Consider the following 22,028-nt stretch of genomic DNA (forward strand, 5'->3'; position numbering starts at 1 on the left):
AAGTTGAAAGGGGACAGATTCAAAACGAATGCTAGGAAGTTCTTCTTTACTCAACGTGTGGTGGACACCTGGAATGCGCTTCCAGAGGGTGTAATAGGGCAGAGTAAGGTACTGGGTTCAAGAAAGGATTGGACAATTTCCTGCTGGAAAAGGGGATAGAGGAGTATAGATAGAGGATCATTGCACAGGTCCTGGACCTGTTGGGCCGCTGCGTGAGCGGACTGCTGGGCACGATGGACCTTAGGTCTGACCCAGCAGAGGCATTGCTTATGTTCTTATGATTTCTAAGTCAGTTTTAATCCTAGGGCTGAGGATCTCTCCAGTACTATGAGAAGATCATTGAAGAGAAAGGGAATCAGGTTATATTCCTGTCTCGCCCCTTTCTTGCCTGTTGTTCATTTTTACCTTACAGTTGATGGATACGTACATTCTGGCCAATATTCAAAGTGATTTAACTGGGCAGGAAAAGCTCTTGCCTGGTTCATTCGCTTATCATTGCCTAAGTGGTGATATTCAGTGGCAACTGGATAGTGTCATTGTATATCACCATAGACTGCCCAACAAACAGCAGGCAAGTCAGGGGGCAGCATTGGGGAGGAGCTGGGGCTATGTGGGTGCTGTCATTACTCAGTGCCAGTACCCACATAGCTAAGCTGTCCTAAATTCACCCACCTAGCTATGAATATTGTCTGGTTTCTTCATAACTGGGTTTTAATTTCTAAGCGCTACTCATACCTCTCCTGGCCCATATGACACATATCTCTCTGTAATTACTTGGGTTAGTGGCATCCACTGTTCCCTCTAAGCTGAGCAAGAGTCCTCCAACTGCATTGCTGCCAGAGGAGGGGGGTGGTATTTCAATATTGTGTTTTCAATGGCTAGAGAGAATGGTCAAGTTTCTGGAATCCTGTGGATTACAGGACCGGAGGCAACATGGATTCACTAGAGGTAGGTCTTGTCAGACAAATCTAATCACTTTCTTTAACTGGGTGACCAGAGAATTGGATAGAGGGAGTGCACTAGATGTGGCGTATTTGTATTTTAGCAAAGTCTTTGACAGTGTTCCACACAGACGTCTAATAAATAAACTGAGTGACCTTGGGATGGGTCCCAAAGTGACGGGCTGGGTCAGGAACTGGTTGAGTGGAAGGCGACAGAGGGTAGTGTTCAATGGAGATCGCTCTCAGGAAAGGGTGGTGTGCCTCAAGGTTTTGTTCTTGGGCATGTTCTTTTTAACATTTTTATAAACGATATTGCTGAAGGGTTGTTGAGTAAAATTTGCCTCTTTGCGGATTATACCAAAATTTACACTAGAGTAGACATGCCAGATGGTGTGAATAACGTAAAGAAAGACCTGGCGAAACTTGAAGAATGGTCTGAAATTTGGCAGCTAAAATTTAATGCTAAGAAATGCAAGGTCATGCATTTGGGCTGCAAAAACCAGAGGGAACGGTACAGTTTAGGGGGTGAAGAATTTATGTGCACGATGGAAGAGCGTAACTTGGGGTGTGATTGTATATGATGATCTTAAGGTGGCCAAACAGGTTGAAAAGATGACAGCAAAAACTAGAAGGATACTAGGTTGCATAGGGAGAGGTATGGCCAGTAGGAAATGGAGGTATAAGACTCTGGTGAGACCCCATTTAGAATATTGTGTACAATTCTGGAGGCCGCACGTTCAAAAAGATATAAAAAGGATTCAAGACAAAGTTAGACAAGTTCCTGCTGAACCGGAGCGTACGCAGATAGGGCTGGTCTCAGTTAGGACACTGGTCTTTGACCTAGGGGCCGCCGCGGAAGCGGACTGCTGGGCTTAGTGGACCACTGGGCTGACCCAGCAGTGGCAATTCTTATGTTCTTATGTGTCGGTCCAGAGGAAGGCTACCAAAACGGTGTGTGGTCTTCGTGATAAGACAGACTTAAAGATCTTATGTTCTTAATCAGTTAAGTGCCACTGCATATCGGGTGCTGGGTCATTCAGCAGGGTTTAATCAAGCAGGATCCTCTCCTGCCCGGTTAAACCTTTTGAATATTGAGCAGTTCTGCCCAATTGCTAATTGCTTATATTCTGCTAAGGAGCTCTTGTCTCTTTCAATTGTCTAAGTTCACCAGATTTTATTTGATTGTATTAAGCTCTAACCAATTCCTATGGATTCACCAGACTCCATCTAATTGCTCTGGTCCTGACCATTGTGCCAAACCTATTTAATTGCTTAAGTTCTGCCAATCTCTAGGATTCACCAGATTCTCTCTAATTGTTTACGCTCTGCTCAATTGCTAAGGTCCATCAGATTCTTTTTAATTGCTCAAGTCCCACCCAATTGCCAAGAATTTCCCCTATTCCTGCCTCCTAGCCCTCCCACAGACCCCCCCCCAACCCCAATCATGAAGGCACACCCGTGGATTCTTCTTCTCCTTCTCTGCTCATCCTCCAATATCACCCTCTGCCTGAAACCCCCCTCTCCCAACTTACCCGACCTCATAAATGTCAGTACTATTTGCCCAGGCATCAAAATCCCCACGCTACTGCGCACCAGAAATCATTCTTTCAAAAAAAACCCACGAAGAACTAATCATGCCTCCTTAAAGCCCATTCTCCCTGCCAACCTTCCCAACCTTGCCTTAGACTCGCTCACCCCAGTCCCATCACTCTACTGCAATGCCAGATCCGCATGCAACAAAACCCAAATTTTGAAGGACCTACTTGAAGATCTTGACCCCGGATTCCTTTTCATCACAGAATCATGGATTGCAAAAGACGACATATTTACACAAAACGAGCTTTGTTCTCACAGCTACCAAGGCCTCTTCTCCCCCAGAATTAACCGAAAAGGAGGTGGCTTGGCACTCCTTCACAAATCATTCTTCGATGTCCAGCTTCTCGAAAAGGGCAACCATGCCTCTCTAGAATATATGCTAGTCTCGGTCAACGACGAGCTCCATCCTCACCCATTGGGTATCCTACTATTATATCGTCCACCGTTCCCCTGGAACCAATCCTCTGAACCAGTCCTCGAGACATTACAAACGCCTTCCTCAAATTTCATAGATTATTAATCATTGGTGACATTAATCTCCACCTAAACGATACCACCAACAAGGATGCATCTGATTTCATTAACTTCCTCACTTCTTTAGGCTTCCCCCCACCGGCTCTCTCTCCAACCCATGAAAAGGGGAACACACTAGACATCATCAGTTTCCTCAATCTCACCGATTACAAAACTTCGGTCGATGACCCGCGCTGGGATCATGTCCCTTGGTCTAACCACTTCCTAGGGGCTTTTTGCCTCCCTATTTTCATATCTCACCTTGGGCCCCCTCCTCGTTCATCAAACTCCATTACCTTTCAAAAAAAAAAATCGCTAGCGAACTGTTCTTGATCAAATTCCTCAACCTAATTCCCACCATTCCTAACCCTCCAAACCCTGAATCCAACTGGCACACCTGGATCACCCTCTCTGAAATCACCTACCACTCCCTCGCACCACTATCCACTAAAACGGTCTCCTACTCCTGCAAGGCCCCTTGGTACCTTCTATACCACAGAGAACTGAAGCAGAAATGTTGATTACTGGAACGCAAATGGAAAAAATCTAAATCCCCCACAGACAGACAATCCTGGAGGGCTAATATTAAGTCATACAATACTGAACTAAAAAAAGCAAGGAAGAATGACTACGGTAACAAAATCTCCAGGTCCAACAACCAAAGTAATACTTTGTTCAACATCTGGCGCTCCATTTCCTTCAAACATGATACCACCACACTCCCCTCCTCTCCAACTGCAGACGATCTAGCAAAATTCTTCAATGAAAAAGTCATTTCCTTACGAGGCTCGTTCCCACCAGCACCTTCCTTCAACACTCTGATATCCACCGACTCCAACCCCACTTTAACCGTCGCCAACCACATTCCAGCCGACAGATCCTGGACCGCCTTCGAGCCTGTTTCTGATTCCCAGGTCGCTAAACTCTGCCTCAAGTTGAAATCCTGCAACTGTACCTTGCACTCTTTCCCCTCCTACCTATACGAGAAAATTCCCACACAAACCATCTCATCTCTCACCAAACTCATAAACTCTGCCTTACTTTCAGGCCTATTCTCTGCAGAAATGGGACACATTGCCCTATCCACACTACTGAAAAAAGCTGACCTAGACCCCACCATACCATCCAACTGTCGCCCAATAGCAAATATCCCTCCCCTGACCAAGTTGCTGGAGTCCATCATTTCCACCCAACTTTCATCCTATCTTGAAAGATTCTCCATTCTCCTATCCTACCAACATGGCTTCAGACCCAACTTCAGCACCGAATCCCTATTGGCCTCATTAATCTCAAAGGTCCAACATCTTCACTCTTGCAATAAGTTCGCTGTTCTTCTTCAATTCGACCTCTCTGCAGCATTCGACATGGTCCATCATGAAATACTAATTCTCCAACTTTCTGAAATTGGCTTAAACTTAACAGTCTTAGATTGGTTCTCAAAATTCTTACGTTCCCGCTCCTACTTCGTTAACATGAATGGCTCCTCATCCCTCCCATGGAAACCGATCTGTGGAGTTCCTCAGGGGTCACCTCTATCTCCGATTCTCTTCAGTTTATATGTCCTCCCTGAAGATGGACAAGATAACATGTGCTAATGATCACATACTTACCTCTATGAAACAAGTCATCCACATCATTGAAAGTTCATTGCAAGTTCCTGTGCTGTCAACTCTACATGCACCAATTTGGCTCAATCCTGAAATTAAAATACAGAACACCTCTATTGCATGGAAGTACTGGCAAAGGGTGGGCATCTGGAGAATTCACCAATTGTTGGATGGAGATGAGTGGATATCTTTCCCTGAGCTAGCATCGCGCTACAATTTGCCACACTCATGTCATTATCAATGGCTTCAATTACAGCATTCATTAAAGTCTGTACTAAAAAACAAATCCTTCTTATCTGCAACACCTGATAGTCTCCAAGTTAGTTCCACTATATCACAACATCGCAAAGCAGCATCTCAGTGGTATTGCTGGATAAGATCAAAGAAAATTCAGCAATTAACGGGTCTCGAATCCAGTTGGTCGAGAGATGTGGATGTGAACATCGACACTGATGTGTGGCCTAATATTTGGATCAGGTGCTCGAAAATATGTCGTTCTTCCACATACAGACAGACGTTTTTCTTCCTGATGCATAGAGCGTACTGGACTCCTCAGAAATTAGCTAAACTAGGTAGTAATATGGAGAACAAATGCTGGTCCTGTAATCAAGATACTGGCTCACTACGTCATATGTTGCTAGAATGTCCATTATTACAAGATTTTTGGAGAGCAGTCTGACACGACATCTGTATAATTCTATCAATATCGTCGCCACTTAATTTCTCCATATTGATATTTGGTGACGAGTTTGGCCAGCTGGGTCTCTCGGATAATGCAAACAATCTACTCCATTTGCTGCTTTTGATAGCTATCAAAATAATTCTATCTAACTGGAAAAGTTTGGCTAATGCGGAGCGCGCTAGTTGGTGGAGCTCAGTATGCTTGATAGCTAAATACGAACGAATAACAGCTGAACGCTCTCATGCACTTGACCGTTTCAACAAAATGTGGTCTCCACTGCTGGAATACTCGATACTGCCATATAAAATATTGGTTAATAAGGCTTGAATTATGATACGATATATGTGTCATCTTCTTCCTTTCCTTCTTCTCACTGCTTTTCTCTTCTATTACTTCTTGGCTATCTTTTTCTAGTGACATTCAGTATGGACTACCAATTTATTGTTACTCTCATGGCTCTTCGCTATGTTTCTTCAAGAGTATATGTCGGTTGATGAGTCATGTTTCACTTTTTGTACGATTTCTTCCCTTTTCCCTTTCCCTTTTTTCTGTTCTTGATCTTTGAATGAACTTATGTTATAATATGTATAATCATTACATTTGTACTATGCATTCCTTGATCTTGTTGTATACCTTTTTGCTTTATCACAAAACCAATAAAAATTTATTGAACTCAAAACATGAATGGCTCCTCATCCCTCCTGTGGAAACCGATCTGTGGAGTTCCTCAGGGGTCACCTCTATCTCCGATTCTCTTCAATGTTTATATGTCCTCCCTGAAACTCCTCCAATTGTCCCCCTTGGAAACACTTTACACTTATGCCGATGACATCCTTGTCCTCCTCGAGACCGACTCTAACCTCACCAATCTCTCTGAGAACATCTCTTCATGTATATCGAACCTCCAATCCTGGGCCCTCACCGTACAAATGAAACTAAATGAGACCAAAACAAAACTACTTTGTCTCGGCCCAAAATTAGATAAGCTACCCATCCTCATCCCTCTGTCCTCTGGCACCACATTGCATCTTGAACACTCATGCAAAGTACTAGGCATCATCTTCGATTCCACACTGTCCTTCAATGACCACCTTAATTCCTTAGTAAAAAAAATGCTTTTTCAATCTTCACATGCTAAGGAAAGTGAGATCCTGCTTCCATCATCATCACTTTGCTGTCCTCATACAATCCATCATTCTTTCCAGACTGGATTACTGTAACTCTATCTACTTAAGCCTGACAAAGAAAAGCCTTCACAGACTTCAGCGGATCCAGAACACTGCAGCTAAACTAATCTTCGCAAAAAGCAAATTTGACCACGTCTCCCCGCTTCTGTCTAAGCTTCACTGGCTCCCAGTAATCCTTAGGGTTCACTACAAATGCGCCTGCCTAACCTTCAAGTCTCTACACGGTATCCTGCCTCCCCTTTTTCCACTATCTTGGAACTCCTCTAATCCCAACACCACCAGATCTACTCAAAAATTCAAACTATCCTTCCCCTCTTTAAAAGGCATATCCCATACAGGAAAACTAGGGACTTCCCTCTCCTTCAGGATCACCGAACTCTGGAACAGTTTTACCACCCCGCTTCGGTGCCTGTCCTCCCTCCAACTCTTCCGAAAACATCTGAAAATTTGGCTCTTCTCCAAAATGCAATGATCTCTCCCTCATCGATTTACTAATTCCCTCTAAACCTCTCTTTCTAAGCCCTTCTACTTTTCATTGTAGTTTCTTTCTATACCAATTACTGTAAACCGTGCTGAGCTCTACTTCTGTGGAGATGATGCGGTATAGAAACTTAAGGTTTAGTTTAGTTAGTTTAGTTTAGCAGTATGTTTTCAGTCAATACACAATTAAGTGCAATTTGTTGGCAGATATAGTGAAGATCAGTAATTTCAGTATACACTACACACACAGAAAGGTTTGAACAAGTTCTTTAAAGATGGGTCCAAAAGAATTATTATCCAGATAAATGTGGGGATCACCACCTCTTCATCTTATGTCTGATACTGAAAAACAGACCCACAACCTCCCAAAAGCAAATAATGTGATAGGGCACCAACCTTCCAAGCCTTCTCAGGAATAGACCCCATACTCTAAAACACAAGACTAACTCTGTTTCAGGAAGCAGGTGAAATCATGACTCTTTTCTGAAGCCTTTAATGGAAGATGTAACTAGCTAGCTAATTAAATTTGCAAAGAATAATATCAGCTGCACATACTGGAGCTCTTATCACATGGACTCTAGCTGAGATCAGTTGTATATATCTTTCCTTAAGTTAGTAAACCTTCTCATCTATCTAAACTCCTGTTACTCTGTCTTATCTATGTATTCTACCATTGTTTGTCCCCATTGTTTTAAGGTGTATTGTGTTGCCATTCTAAGTAGCAGTTTCTAATGTTTTACTGGTGTAATTATTTACTGCTGTACACTGCCTTTGGTCAATTTTTTCAAAATCAACAAACAAATATATAAATGTGTTGTCTAGACAAAAGTTAACTAATTAAAAGGAAGTGAAGCTTGCAATGTGCCAAGGTTGCAGTAAATGTTAACTGGATATTCAGCTCTATCCAGTTAGAGCTAGCACTGTACAAACAGGTCTTAAAGTTATTGGACAACTTATCCAGTAGATTTCATCCAAGTACGAGGGTGAATCAAAAATTAAAGGCAATTGTTAAATTACACAATAACTGGAACAGAGCTAGCGAAATGCAACATATGTTGGATAGTTTATCCACATACAGTGCAGCATTCGGCCTTTAGTCGTGTGGCAGTCACGAGGTTAGAAACATGGATGCTCCATTGCAAGATTGTACCATCAAAGAACAACATGCAGTAGTTTGCTTTTGTTGAGCAGAAGGAGTGAAACCTGTGGAAGTTCACCATCTGATATTAACTCAGTATGGACATAGTACCATGAATCAAGTATAAAGTGGGAAGAATAGGTCGTTCTGGTCACTTATCAACATCGTGCACGCAAGAGCACATTGACAGGACAGACACCATCTGTATAATTGTAAACTATTCTGAAGATACTCACATTGTGTCATTTTGCAATGCTCTGAGCTCTCTATCTTCTGCCCATTGTGAAACCAGGTGATGGTGGGATACGGCAGACCTGTGACCTGGCATTCTAAAACCACCTCCTTGGACTCCACCACATCAAGGTCATGTAAGGGCTTTAGAAAGTCAGGCATTGTAAAACGTTCCACCTCATTCTCTGGGGTCTCAGGCTCCTCTGGGATCGATGGCATCTTTTCTAGCTTACCACTGAAATGTAAGAACAGTTTCTTTTTAAATCTGTTTACTTTCTGTTTCCATATCCATATGCTTTATTCCCTTGAAACTATGTAGATTTCTTTTGTCAGGCTGATCTAGAACCATGACATCACTAGGTAACCCTCAGGACATAAATCTAGAACAGGATTTAGTGACAAGATTGCTAGGACACTTAGATATGGACACCTGATGCAGCAGGGGAGCACTTATTCTCTAATGGCATTTGGACATCCAGATTCTGTTATAGGATTCTAGTGTAAACCCACATCAGTGCCCCTAAATGTAGGTGCCCCCACTTACACCAGATTTATGGCATGTGGACATGATCACATCTAGGTGCAACAAGCAGCTTACAGTATTCTATGTTATGTACCTCAAACCCCCAACAATTATGCAGAACTTATGCAAATATGCACCCATATAGAATAGGGAAAGTACAGGATACTGTACTACAAATTATAGGCCTGTTCCAACTATTCCCTTGTTTAAAAAACTTATGGAAGGCTGGGTTACAACCAAATTGACTGAATATTTAGAATATTATAACTTGCTCCACCCCATCCAATCTGGCTTTAGAGCAGGTTATAGTACGTAAACATTGCTTTGCTCTTTAGTAGCTAGAGGCAGATCTATTTTGAGTTTAGGTCAAAATGCAATACTTATTCAATTTGATCTTTCAAGTACATTTGATCTTGTTGATCACAAACTATTATTACAGATTCTACAGGCTTGGGGTTTGGAAGGTACAGTATTAAATTGGAATAAAGTGTATTTATCCTATAGATCATACAAGGTTAAAATGAATGGTTGTTTATCGACTAGCTGGTCATTGGATTGTGGTGTACCGCAGGGCTCTCCCCTATCCCCAATATTGCTTAATATTATGATGCACTCATTAGGTTTAGAACTTGAAAGATATAATGTTTCCAGTTATATTCATGCTGATGATATCGGCAATCTTTTACCTTTCAATAGTAAGGATTCTGATTGGAGGATGTTGAAACGTTTGCTCACTACAGTTGAACAATGGACTATTGCTCATAAATTGAAGATAAATAGAGGAAAAAAAAACAAATTCCTTTGGTTGGGTCCGACGAGTTTGGCTAGATCAGATTTTTTGTCCTCTTTCGGTCAGAATGGTTCTAAGTTTGAAATGCAAACCAGAGTATTGGGAGTTCAACTAGTTCAGTTGTGGATAAGGAATTGGTTATCGGATAGAAAACAGAGGGTATGGTTAAATGGTCATTTTTCTTAATGGAGGAGAGTAAACAGTGGAGTGCCGCAGGGGTCTGTACTGGGACTAGTGCTATTTAACATTTTAATTATCTGGAAATTGGAATGAAGAGTGAGGTGATTAAATTTGCAGATGACTCTAAACTATTCAAAGTTGTTAAAACGCATGCAGATTGTGAAAAATTTCAGGCAGATCCTTAGGAAATTGGAAGACTGGGCATCCAAATGGCAGATGAAATTTAATGTGGACAAATGCAAAGTGATAACCTGAATCACAGTTACCAGATGCTAGGGTCCACCTTGAGGATTAGCGCCCAAGAAAAGGATCTGGGTGTCATCGTAGGCAATACGATGAAACCTTCCACCCAATGTGTGGCGGCGGCCAAAAACAGAAACAGGATGCTGGGAATTATTTAAAAAGGGATGGTTAACAAGACTACGAATGTCATAATGCCACTGTATCGCTCCATGGTGTGACCTCATTTGGAATATTAGAAACATAGAAACATAGAAATAGACGGCAGATAAGGGCCACGGCCCAACTAGTCTGCCCACCTCAATGACCCTCCCCTACTTAACTCTGTGAAGAGATCCCACGTGACGATCCCATTTCTTCTTAAAATCAGGCACGCTGCTTGCCTCGATCACCTGCAGTGGAAGATTATTCCAGTGATCAACCACTCTCTCGGTGAAAAAGTATTTCCTGGTGTCACCGTGCAATTTCCCACCCCTGATTTTCCATGGATGTCCTCTTGTTGCCGTTGGACCTTTGAGAAAGAAGATATGTTCTTCTACCTCGATATAGCCTGTGAGATATTTGAACGTCTCGATCATGTCTCCCCTTTCTCTACGTTCCTCGAGTGAGTATAGCCGCAGTTTATCCAGCCGTTCCTCGTACGGGAGATCCTTGAGTCCCGAGACCATCCGGGTGGCCATTCGCTGGACTGATTCAAGTCTCAGCACATCCTTGCGGTAATGAGGCCTCCAGAATTGTACACAGTATTCCAGATGGGGTCTTACCATGGATCTATATAATGGCATAATGACTTCAGGTTTACGGCTGACGAAACTCCTACGTATACACCCTATGATCTGTCTAGCCTTAGATGAAGCCTGCTTCATTTGATTGGCAGTCTTCATGTCTTCACTGATGATTACCCCTAAGTCCCGTTCTGTTGCAGTCCTTGCTAGGATCTCGCCATTAAGGATGTAAGTCTTGCATGGATTTTGGCTGCCAAGGTGCATGACTTTGCATTTTTTGGCATTGAAACTCAGTTGCCAGGTCCTAGACCAGTGCTCCAATAGGAGTAGGTCGTGTATCATATTGTCCGTTGTGCTCTTGCCTACTATATTGCATAGTTTGGCGTCATTGGCGAATAACATTATTTTACCTCGAAGCCCCTCAGTGTTCAATTATCAAGAAAGATATAATAATAATAATAATAACTTTATTCTTGTATACCGCATTACCATGGAAGTTCTATGCGGTTAACAGAAGAAGAGACTGTACATTTACAGCGATATTACAATTTCGTTAATATTAGATTTACATTTTGGAAGATACATATTCGGTCAAGTTACCTTTACATTTTTGACAGTAAATATCCTGTGAAGTTATTTTGGCGGCTAGGTTAGTTAGATACAGCAGCGTTACAGATAGCATATAGTGGCGCTAGAAAAGGTTCAAAGAAAAGCGACCAAGATAGAAAAGGGATAGAACTCCTCTCGTATGAGGAAAGACTAAAAAGGTTAGGGCTCTTCAACTTGGAAAAGAGACAGCTGAGGGGAGTCTACAAAATCCTGAGTGGAGTAGAACGGATACAAGTGGATCGATTTTTCGCTCTGTCAAAAATTACAAAGACTAGGGGACACTCAATGAAGTTATGGGGAAATACTTTTAAAACCAATAGGAGAAACTTTTTTTTTCACTCAGAGAATAGTTGCCAGAGGATGTGGTAAGAACGGATAGCGTAGCTGGTTTTAAGACAGGTTTGGACAAGTTCCTGGAGAAAAAGTCCACAGTCTGTTATTGAGAAAGACACAGGGGTAGCCACTGCTTGCCCTGTATTGGTAGCATGGAATGTTGCTTCTTCTTGGGTTTTGGCCAGGTTCTAGTGACCTGGATTGGCCACCATGAGAATGGGCTACTTGGTCTGACCCAGTAAGGCTATTCTTAGGTTCTTAATATGTTAACTATGGAATATCAGGTTAATTTAGTGTTTGGGCTTTTAAGGAAATTAAGATTAGTCAGAAAATGTTTTGATATTTCAGCATGTTCACTAGTGGTCCAGTCATTAATTATTTTGCAATTGGATTATTATAACATACTCCTCCTAAAGAGATTACAAACGGTTCAAAATACTGCAGTTAGAGTTACATTCTCGATTCCCAAGTATGAAAGGATTACACCTTATTTTGTTCAATTCCATTGATTACCCATTTCTGCCAGGATAATTCATAAGCTCTGTGTATTGGTTTTTAATTCTTTACCTGGCCTAGCTCCTTCTTAGGTGCTGGATTTACCCCTTCTCTTACTAAGGTACACTAGCCGTTTTAGCAGACGCTAAACGCTAACATGAACAGCGTGCTTGACTTTAAGAATAAATGGGACATCTACGTGGGATCCCTACAGAGGCCTAGTAAGACACTCAGACTTGATAGGGCGGGTCAGTAGAGTGGGCAGACTTGGTGGGCTATGGCCCTTTTCTGCCGTCACCTTTCTATGTTTCTATGTTTCTAATATAATGGATGCGTTAGCATATAGCACGTCGTGAAATGGCTTAGTAAAAGGACCCCTTAGTGATTGGTAGACAGGGTCATTACCCAAAATTCATTTTGTTGTATCAATTTCCATCACCTAAATCAATTAATGCCCTGAGGCCTAGGAATGGAGAAGCATCACTTTCTCCCCATACTCCCTCACTCCCAAAGTTAAACACTTTCCTACTAAGTGATATGAGATTGTGGACACACCTGGTACATTTTTCCTCATTCTACTCTTCAAGAACCCATGATAATGGAGACATCCCCAACTTTAAGACTTGCCACTATACACAAGATTGAACTAGGCACCTGTCAACACGTGTTAGTGATCAGCATACAGCTAAGCAAGATGCCTCGTAAGTTCTTTCTTACATATGTGAGGCAGTCATTGGGCGGGGCTCCTCTACGTAGAGCTCTGCGGAGCATTCAGCTGTGCCATGTTCATTCTTGGCAAAGATGATATACTGTCCCTCATTCTCACTTCCAACATGTGTGATGATTAGTGAGTGATGACCTTTCTCCTTCATAATGCGCACAGTCTCACTCTCCTCCACAGTCTGGCCTACAGGACAAGAAAGAGCAGCATGAAAGAAAATAATATTATAACACAATGAAAGAAAACGTGTTATCTGAAAAAGTGTTGTAAACTAGGGCTGTACCAAATATGCATATTTGATTTGATTTGGCCGTGAATAGTACCTCAAATACATTATTCGTATTTGGTCGTATTGTGATTTAAATTCAAATACAAATTATTCGGAGCTCTACTGTGCTGAATCCTACTGAAATAAATACTTGGATCTCTGATTTCATGTTGCTTCTTTTATTATTTGTTATGTTAAAGCTCAATACCCATTTTTCGGATTTGGATTCATCTGAATAATATTTTTCATTATTTGTATTTGGCAGAATAGTAAAATATATTATTCAGTACAGCTCTATAAAACCAGCTTCAGCTAAAATTGAAAAAGTGGCCAAGAAATACAAATTTATTATTATTACAGTTTCACACTGCCTGCCAGATCCTCATAATTGGATTTGGCACTCTAAATATTAAATTTTTCCCATGAACCTAAGCTATTCAAAGGGAATTCCGAAGAGAACAGCATTTTGTAAGTATACGTAGTTAAAAACATAAGAACATAAGAACTGCCATCTCCGGAACAGACCTTAGGTCCATCAAGTCCGGCGATCCGCACACGCGAAGGCCCAGCCAGGTGTACCCTGGCATAATCTTAGTCACTCGTATCCCTCTAAGCCTCTCGTAAGGAGATGTGTGTCTAGTTTGCTTTTAAATCCTAGAACGGTGGATTTCGCAATAACCTCCTCTGGGACAGCATTCCAAGTGTCTACCACTCACTGCGTGAAGCAGAACTTCCTGATATTTGTCCTGGACTTGTCTCCCCTCAGCTTCAGTCCATGACCTCTTGTCCGAGTCACATTGGACATCGTAAATAACTTTTTTCCTGCTCTATTTTGTCGATTCCTTTCAATATTTTGAAAGTCTTGATCATATCCCCTCACAGTCTCCTCCCAAGGGAGAGCAATCCCAGTCTCCTAAGTCATTTCTCGTATTCCTCCAAACCTTTTACTAGCTTCGTTGCTCGTCTCTGCACCCTCTCCAGCAGTTTTATATCCTTCTTTAGGTTGGGAGACCAATGTTGGACACAGTATTCCAAGTGTGGTCTGACCATTGCTCTATAAAGCGGCATTATAACTTTCTTTGATCTACTCGTGATTCCTTTCTTTTTCATGCCTAACATTCTATTTGCTTTCTTTGCCACCGCTGTGCATTGCGCCAACTGTTTCAGGGTCCTATTTATCAGTACACCCAAGTCCTTTTCTTGTTTGCTCTTACCCAGAGTTGCATCTGACATTCTATACTCGTGCTCCTTGCTCTTTCTGCCCAGATGCATTACTTTGCACTTTTCCACATTAAACTTCATCTGCCACTTCTCTGCCCATTTCTCTAACTGACATAAGTCGCTCTAGAGTTCCTCGCTATCCTTCTGTGATCTGACCAATGATAACATAAAGGTGAAAAGGAAAGGGGAGACAATGGTACTGGGTAACTTTAATCTACTGGATGTGAACTAAAACAGTGGTTCCCAATTCTGTCCTGTAGGACCACCAGCAGCTGGGTTTTAAGAATAGCCCTAATGCATATGCATGAGAAAGATTTGCATATAATGGAGGTGACAGGCATGCAAATCTTCCCCATGCATATTCATTAGTGCTATCCTGAAAACCTGACTGGCTGGTGGTCCCCCAGGATAGGGTTGGGAACCATTGAAAGGGGATAGATTCCGTACAAACGTAAGGAAGTTCTTCTTCACCCAGAGAGTGGTGCTCTTCCGGAGTCTATCATAGGGGAAAACACTCTTCAGGAATTCAAGACAAAGTTAGACAAGTTCCTGCTTAACCAGAACATACGCAGGTAGGGCTAGACTCAGTTAGGGCACTGGTCTTTGACCAGAAGGCCGCCGCATGAGCGGACTGCTGGGTACGATGGACCACTGGTCTGACCAAGCAGCGGCAATTCTTATGTTTTTATGTTCTTAGCTGAAAGGTATGGAGCCCTTTAGAGGGTTTTGTCAAGCAGTATGTGTGATTGTATGAAAGACCTGTCATACAAATGGAAGGGAGGTATGGTGGGGGGTTGGATAAGGGTGGACGGGTGGGAGGATGGTGGTTTGTGTAAGGGGGATGGGTGGATAAGATATTGAAGTGTTATTGTTTAGAATTTCTTATTGCAAGTATACATACGATATGGTTATTTGTTTATTCTGTAAGATGTTAAAATTTAATAAAGATTGAACTTAAAAAAAAACAACCCAGTATGACTAAGGTGGGAGAAGGGGTTGAAATCTATAAGATGGCGAGAGTAAGAGCCCAACACCACCTCCGTGACCAACTGGGCGAGGTGTAGCCTCTGTGACACAGGGCAGCAGCTGAAGCATAGTCTTCAAGGCAGATCCAGGTCTCAGTTAGTGCAAGCAGGTGAAGAGTTTGATAGAGAAAGAAGTCATTGTTGTACGTGAGCTTGTTGGAGACAGAGCGGGCATTCCACAGGGCATATAAGAAAGGCAGAGAAGTGTGTGTGTGGGGGGGGGGGGGGGGGAGAGAGGAACAGAAATAAGTTTGGTGACATTGTGGTGTGATCTGCATGAGTACGGTGAGAGTTGATTGGGAGGACCAGGATTGGGATTGATGTCCCCAGCAAAGAGCAAGAGAATATGGGCAAACTGAATCATAATGTTCTTTTAGGAATCTAGTAAAGACCTATTTGTTTCAGAAATTCTAATCTGACTAAAACTATGTAACTATATAACTGTGCCTCTTGCTTACTGTATTTTATCACTGATTGTCCAGTTCCTCTTACCTGTAAACTGCCTAGAACTCTTTGGGTGTTGGCGGTATAGAAAATAAAGTTATTAAGTGTAGGAGAGGTATGAGGAAGGACCATGCTGCGGTCAAGATGCACACAGGAAGAGTAGGGATGGGTGAATGAGAGGGAGAAAGTGTTAACATAGTAACATAGTAGATGACGGCAGATAAAGACCCGAATGGTCCATCCAGTCTGCCCAACCTGATTCAATTTAAATTTTTTAAATTTTTTCTTCTTAGCTATTTCTGGGCAAGAATCCAAAACTCTACCCGGTACTGTGCTTGGGTTCCTACTGCCGAAATCTCCGTTAAAACCTACTCCAGCCCATCTCCACCCTCCCAGCCATTGAAGCCCTCCCCAGCCCATCCTCCACCAAATGGCCATATACAGACACAGACCAAATGGCCACCCTAGCCCATCCTCCACCAAATGGCCATATATATAGAGTCGCAGACCGTGCAAGTCTGCCCAGTACTGGCCTTAGTTTAATTTTTAATATTATTTTCTGATTCTAGATCCTCTGTTGAAGCTTTAGGGCTGAGAAGAAGGTGGAGGACAAAAGGAAGGGTGAGGTGATGAATTCAAAAAGTGAATGACATGGTAGTAAGGAGTTCAGTGATCTGGAGTCTCTCGAAGTTTGCCCCAGGATCTCATGGCAGTCATTTTTTCACTATGAAGACTACCGGGCAGGAGCATAAAGGGATCACTGGACCACTGGGGACCTAAAGTAGACCTACAGAGAGACTGGGAGAGGAGGGGAGTGGTGGGCTACTTGCACAAAGTTGCCAGGAGGGAGGAATTGAAGGCAGCTCCGGTTCTCCACTCCACTGGAGGCTCATGGTGATCCGTGAAGCAGGGCAGACTGATTGTCTGTCTCTTTGTACCACTAGACCACCAGGGCAGTACTGCAGGCCCGTGACGGGTCTGGTAAGGGGGGTGGATTGGCTGGCTTTTTGGCTGCAGAGCTGGCAGACAGGATATCAGGGAAGGGAGGAGGGATCGTTTCTGCCCTTGAATATAAACCACCAGTTTATATTCGAGTCAACCTTTTTGCCTCGGTTTATTTTTGGATTGGTTTATATTCCAGTATATATGGTATAACCTTTAAGCACCTTGTAAAGTGATGTATCAGCTCAAGAGGGTCACTGGGAGTTAATGAATGGATGACAGATCTTGTGCTGAGAAGGCTTCTCAGGGGGAAAACCAGCCTTTAGTTCCCTACCTCTTCCATACTTCTGTCCTTCTCCAATTCTCCCAGGGGAGATGGTGGAGACAAGGACTGTATCTGAATTAAAAAAATCATGTAACAAGCACGGAGGAATTATAGAGCTTAAATAGTTGGTATGGATAGGTCGACTGGATAGGCCATATGGTCTTTGCTGACATTTTCTGTTTCTATGAATCCTAACAAAAGAGGAAGAGGATTCTGGAATATTTTCCACAGCAAGTCCTAGTGAAAAAGAAGAGATTATGGGATGCACAGGTCACAAAGGGGATTCTAGAATACATACCAAAGTGAGTCCAGGTTACTGTAGGGGGTGGAGTGCCACTGATTTTACAGTCCAGACGAGCTGTGCGTCCTTCCATCACATCAAGGTCTTGCATTTTACGGGTAAATAAGGGATGGACTGATGGCCTGACAGTCAGTTTACCACTGCTGGTCAACTCATCTGCAACATATCAAGCAAATATAACTTCTTCATTGGGTCCCGCTGTAGGAACTTTGAAGGGTCAGTGCTTTGGTAAGTGTGTGTGAGCAATATTAAAATCCATGTGTTGGTCTATGCATGTATATATGATTTCAAGTTTATACATGCAGCATATAATTTCCCATGTAAGTGCAGCTATGAGAGTTGTTGCATGTACTTTGTTATCTGTGTAGAAATTAATTTTAGTTTCTGCCTCAGATTGTTTGAGAAGCAAGGAGAGTAGTTGGGAGACCTTATTGCTAAAGACAATTTTCAGATGTCCTGACACAGGTGAACACAATTATGTACATTTAAATGATTTCTGAAAATTGCATCCCTCAGTGCAGGTACATACATGTATGTTTAAAAGGTAGTGAATAGACACCAAGCAGCTCCTGGTTTGTTCTTTTAACTTTAGAACTATATTTTCTGTTTGTTCTCCTGCCTTCTCTGCTAAAGATAATACTCGCTGACAGAAGAGCAGTGACTGAGAGATGGGTCTGTCTCTGAAGATATCTTCTGGCAAGAACTGTATTGGCCCTGGGAATTACTGTTTGTTCTGTATTTCTATGTCACCAGTGGATAGCGACAGTTTGTCTCTGCAGCTCCTGTACTGTTTGTCTAAGGCAGCTGCTGCCCAGCTGAAAACTGGGTGTCACTTAAGCAGAGGGGTACCTCACTTGAACAGGAATTACAGCAGGGAAGTACTGAAGGAACAGTTCTGGATGCTAGGAAGGAAGCTGAAGACCAGAACACCGAGGGTAGCATTCTCGGAGATCCTGCCAGTACCCAGAGCTGATGAGCTGGAGCCGCAAGCAGTCAACATGTTGATGAGGCGCTGGTGTGAGGAAGAAGGATTCCACTTTGTGCACAACTGGACAACGTTCTAGGAGAAGAGCAAGCTATTCAGGAAGGACAGACTCCACCTCAGCAGAGGCTACTTGCAAGCAACATCAAGAGAGGAGTTGAAAAGTTTTTAAACTAGGAAGAAGGGGAAAGCCGACAGCCGACCGAGAGAGAGAGTTGATGGTTTGGGAACTGGTATACCTGGAGGATACCGTGCAGAAAGATAGCGGGGAAGACCACCAGATCTCAGGCAAGACAGATCTAAAGGGACACAAGAGGGAAGGAAATGCAAGAATGCAAGAAAGGAACAGGCCACATACTCAAGTATATATACACGAACACAAGGAGCCTAAGGAACAAGATGGGTGAATTAGCAGCTATGACACAAAAGGATAACTTTGACATCATCGGCATCACGGAAACATGGTGGTCCGAAGAAACTTCTGGGACACTGTGCTACAGGGATACAAACTATACCGCAGAGACAGAGTGGGTCACAAAGGTGGGGGTGTTGCCCTATATGTCAAAGAGGGAATCGAATCTACTGGAGAGAACACGCCTGAAAGTATGAATGTTAGAGTCTCTATGGGTCAAAATTCCGGGAGCCAATGGATTGGAAATGAAGATCGGCATCTACTATCGACCCCCCAGGGCAGCCCAAAGAAATGGATGGAGCAATGATAGATGAGATCAAACGCAACTGCAAGGGAGGCAACACAGTTATCATGGGTGATTTCAACTATCTGGGAATAGACTGGAATCTAGGCACCTCTGGCTGCGATAGGGAGACCAAGTTCCTGGATGCTGTAGGTGATTGCTTCCTGGAACAACTTGTCAAGGAAAATACGAGAGGAAATGCAATTCTGGACTTAATTCTAAATGAACTATGAGGACAGGTGCAAGATGTAGAAGTAGAGGGGACGCTGGGATCCAGTGATCACAATATGATCCGCTTTGACATAGATGCAGGGGCGAAACATCGATCCAGAATGACAGCCAAAGCACTGAACTTCCAAAATGGAAATTACGAATGGATGAGACTCATGGTGGGGAAAAAGATCAAGAAGAGGATAAGCACTGTAAAAACACTAGAACAGACTTGGTCCCTTTTTAAGGACACAGTCACCAAGGCGCAAAATCTATATATATCACATATCAACAGAGGATCCAAGAGGAAAAAGAACTGGCATGGCTTACTGTAGAGGTGAAGGAAGTGATCAGAGACAAGAAAACTTCGTTTAAGGAATGGAAAAGGTCAAAAACGGATGAAAACTGGAAAAAGCACAAACAGCATCAACGCAAGTGCCATAAAGCGGTAAAAGGGGCCAAAAGAGACTATGAGGAAAAAATAGCCAAGGAGACGAAAAACTTCAAGCCATTCTTTCGCTATATTAAGGGGAAATGACCTGCAAAGGAAGCGGTGGGACCGTTGGATGTTAATGGAATAAAGGGAATGCTAAAGGAGGACAAAGCCATCGTCGATAAACTGAACACATTTTTTGCGTCTGTATTTACCAAAGAGGACATACCCGACAGGCTGGAGGCAAAGACCGGAAACTGACATGGTTGACGGTCAGTCTAGAAGAAGTATGCAGGCAGATTGATAGGCTTAAGGGTGACAAATCCCAGGGACCGGATGGCATCCATCTGAGGGTCATTAAGGAACTGAAAGGGACTATAGCTGAACTGCTTCAACTAATAGCCAATCTGTCGATCAGATCGGGAAGGATTCCGGAAGACTGGAAGGTGGCAAATGTTACGCTGATCTTCAAAAAAGGTTCGAGGGGAGATCCGGGAAACTATAGACCGGTGAGTCTGACTTAGGTACCAGGAAAGATGGTAGAGGCGCTGATAAAGGACACAATCTGTTGAGGACCAGTGAGTATGGCTTCAGCAAAGGACGATGCTTGACGAACTTGTTGCACTTCTTCGAAAGGGTAAACAGGCAGATAGACAAGGGTGACCCGGTTGACATTGTATATATGGATTTACAGAAGACGTTCAACAAAGTTCCGCATGAATGACTACTTCGAAAAATTGAGAGCCATGGAATAGTGGGTGAAATACTCACGTGGATTAAAAACTGGCTAGTGGATAGGAAACAGAGAGTGGGGGTAAATGGACAATACTCTGATTGGAAGAACATCACCAGTGGGGTGCCGCAGGACCCGTGCTCTTCAACATATTCATAAACGATCTGGAAATGGGTACGACGAGTGAGGTGATTAAATTTAAGACGATATGAAGTTATTCAGAGTAGTGAAGACGCAGGGGGATTGTGAAGATCTGCAACGTGACATAATCACGCTCGAGAAATGGGCAGCGACATGGCAAATGAGGTTCAACGTGGATAAGTGTAAGGTAATGCATGTCAGTATGAAAAATCCCATACACGAATACAAGATGTCTGGGGCAGTACTTGGAGAGACCCCCCAGGAAAGAGACTTGGGAGTACTGGTCGACAAGTCAATGAAGCCATCTGCGCAATGCGCAGTGGCGGCAAAAAGGGCGAAAAGAATGCTAGGAATGATTAAGAAGGGGATAACGAACAGATCGGAGAAGGTTATCGTGCCACTGTACCGGGCTATGGTACGCCCTCACCTGGAATACTGCATCCAGCACTGGTCACCGTACATGAAGAAGGACACGTTACTTCTTGAAAAGGTCCAGAGAAGAGCGACTAAAATGGTTAAGGGGTTGGAGGAGTTGCCGTACAGTGAGAGATTAGGGAAGCTGGGCCTGTTCTCTCTTGAAAAGAGGAGACTGCGAGGGGACATGATCGAAACATTCAAGATAATGAAGGGAATAGACTTAGTAGATAAAGACAGATTGTTCACCCTCTCCAAGGTAGAGAGAATGAGAGGGCACTCTCTGAAGTTAAAAGGGGATAGACTCCGTACGAACGTAAGGAAGTTCTTCTCCATCCAGAGAGTGGTGGAGAACTGGAATGCTCTTCCGGAGTCTGTTATAAGAGAAAACACGCTCCAGGGATTTAAGACAAGGTTGGAGAAGTTCCTGCTGAACTGGAACGAACGCAGGTAGGGCTGGTCTCGGTTAGGGCACAGGTCTTTGACCAGAGGGCCGCTGCGAGAGCGGACTGCTGGGTGCGATGGACCACTGGTCTGACCCAGCAGCGGCAATTCTTATGTTCTGAGTTGCACTATGCCTTATTAGATTCAAGGTGACTTACAATATAAGAAATTATAGAATGTATATGCTACATTACATTATAGCAGTGGAGTAATTGGGAAGGGAGGAATTGAGGTTCAAGGACTGTACTGGAATAACAGTTGCGTTAAGTATGGGATTTCATGATACTAGGTATATTGAGTTAGTTATAGTATGTATGCTCTCAAAGAAGAGAGTTTTTAATTTTTTTCAGAATCTGTTGTAGAATGTTTCCATCCTAATGGCAGTCGGGAGGTTGTTCCTGGTCTTGGTGCCAAGTTAAGCTTCATTATAAAAAGAAAGCTTAAAAAGATGGGAGTTAA

General features: G+C 42.9%; 1 protein-coding gene across 4 annotated transcripts in view; it reads right to left on the reverse strand.

The window, feature by feature from the left end:
* SPEG (striated muscle enriched protein kinase) overlaps positions 1–22,028 on the reverse strand; it is a 543,710-nt gene that overhangs the window by 277,596 nt on the left and 244,086 nt on the right. For all 4 annotated transcript variants that reach the window (XM_033947131.1, XM_033947130.1, XM_033947129.1 and 1 more), the window contains 3 exons: positions 17,515–17,673; positions 12,988–13,177; positions 8,381–8,610 (listed from right to left, as the gene is read on the reverse strand). In XM_033947131.1, coding sequence (XP_033803022.1) covers positions 8,381–8,610; positions 12,988–13,177; positions 17,515–17,673 — 579 coding nt within the window. The remainder of the gene's footprint in view (positions 1–8,380; positions 8,611–12,987; positions 13,178–17,514; positions 17,674–22,028) is intronic.

The sequence above is a fragment of the Geotrypetes seraphini genome, chromosome 5 (assembly GCF_902459505.1).
Source record: "Geotrypetes seraphini chromosome 5, aGeoSer1.1, whole genome shotgun sequence".
Lineage (NCBI taxonomy): Eukaryota > Metazoa > Chordata > Amphibia > Gymnophiona > Dermophiidae > Geotrypetes > Geotrypetes seraphini.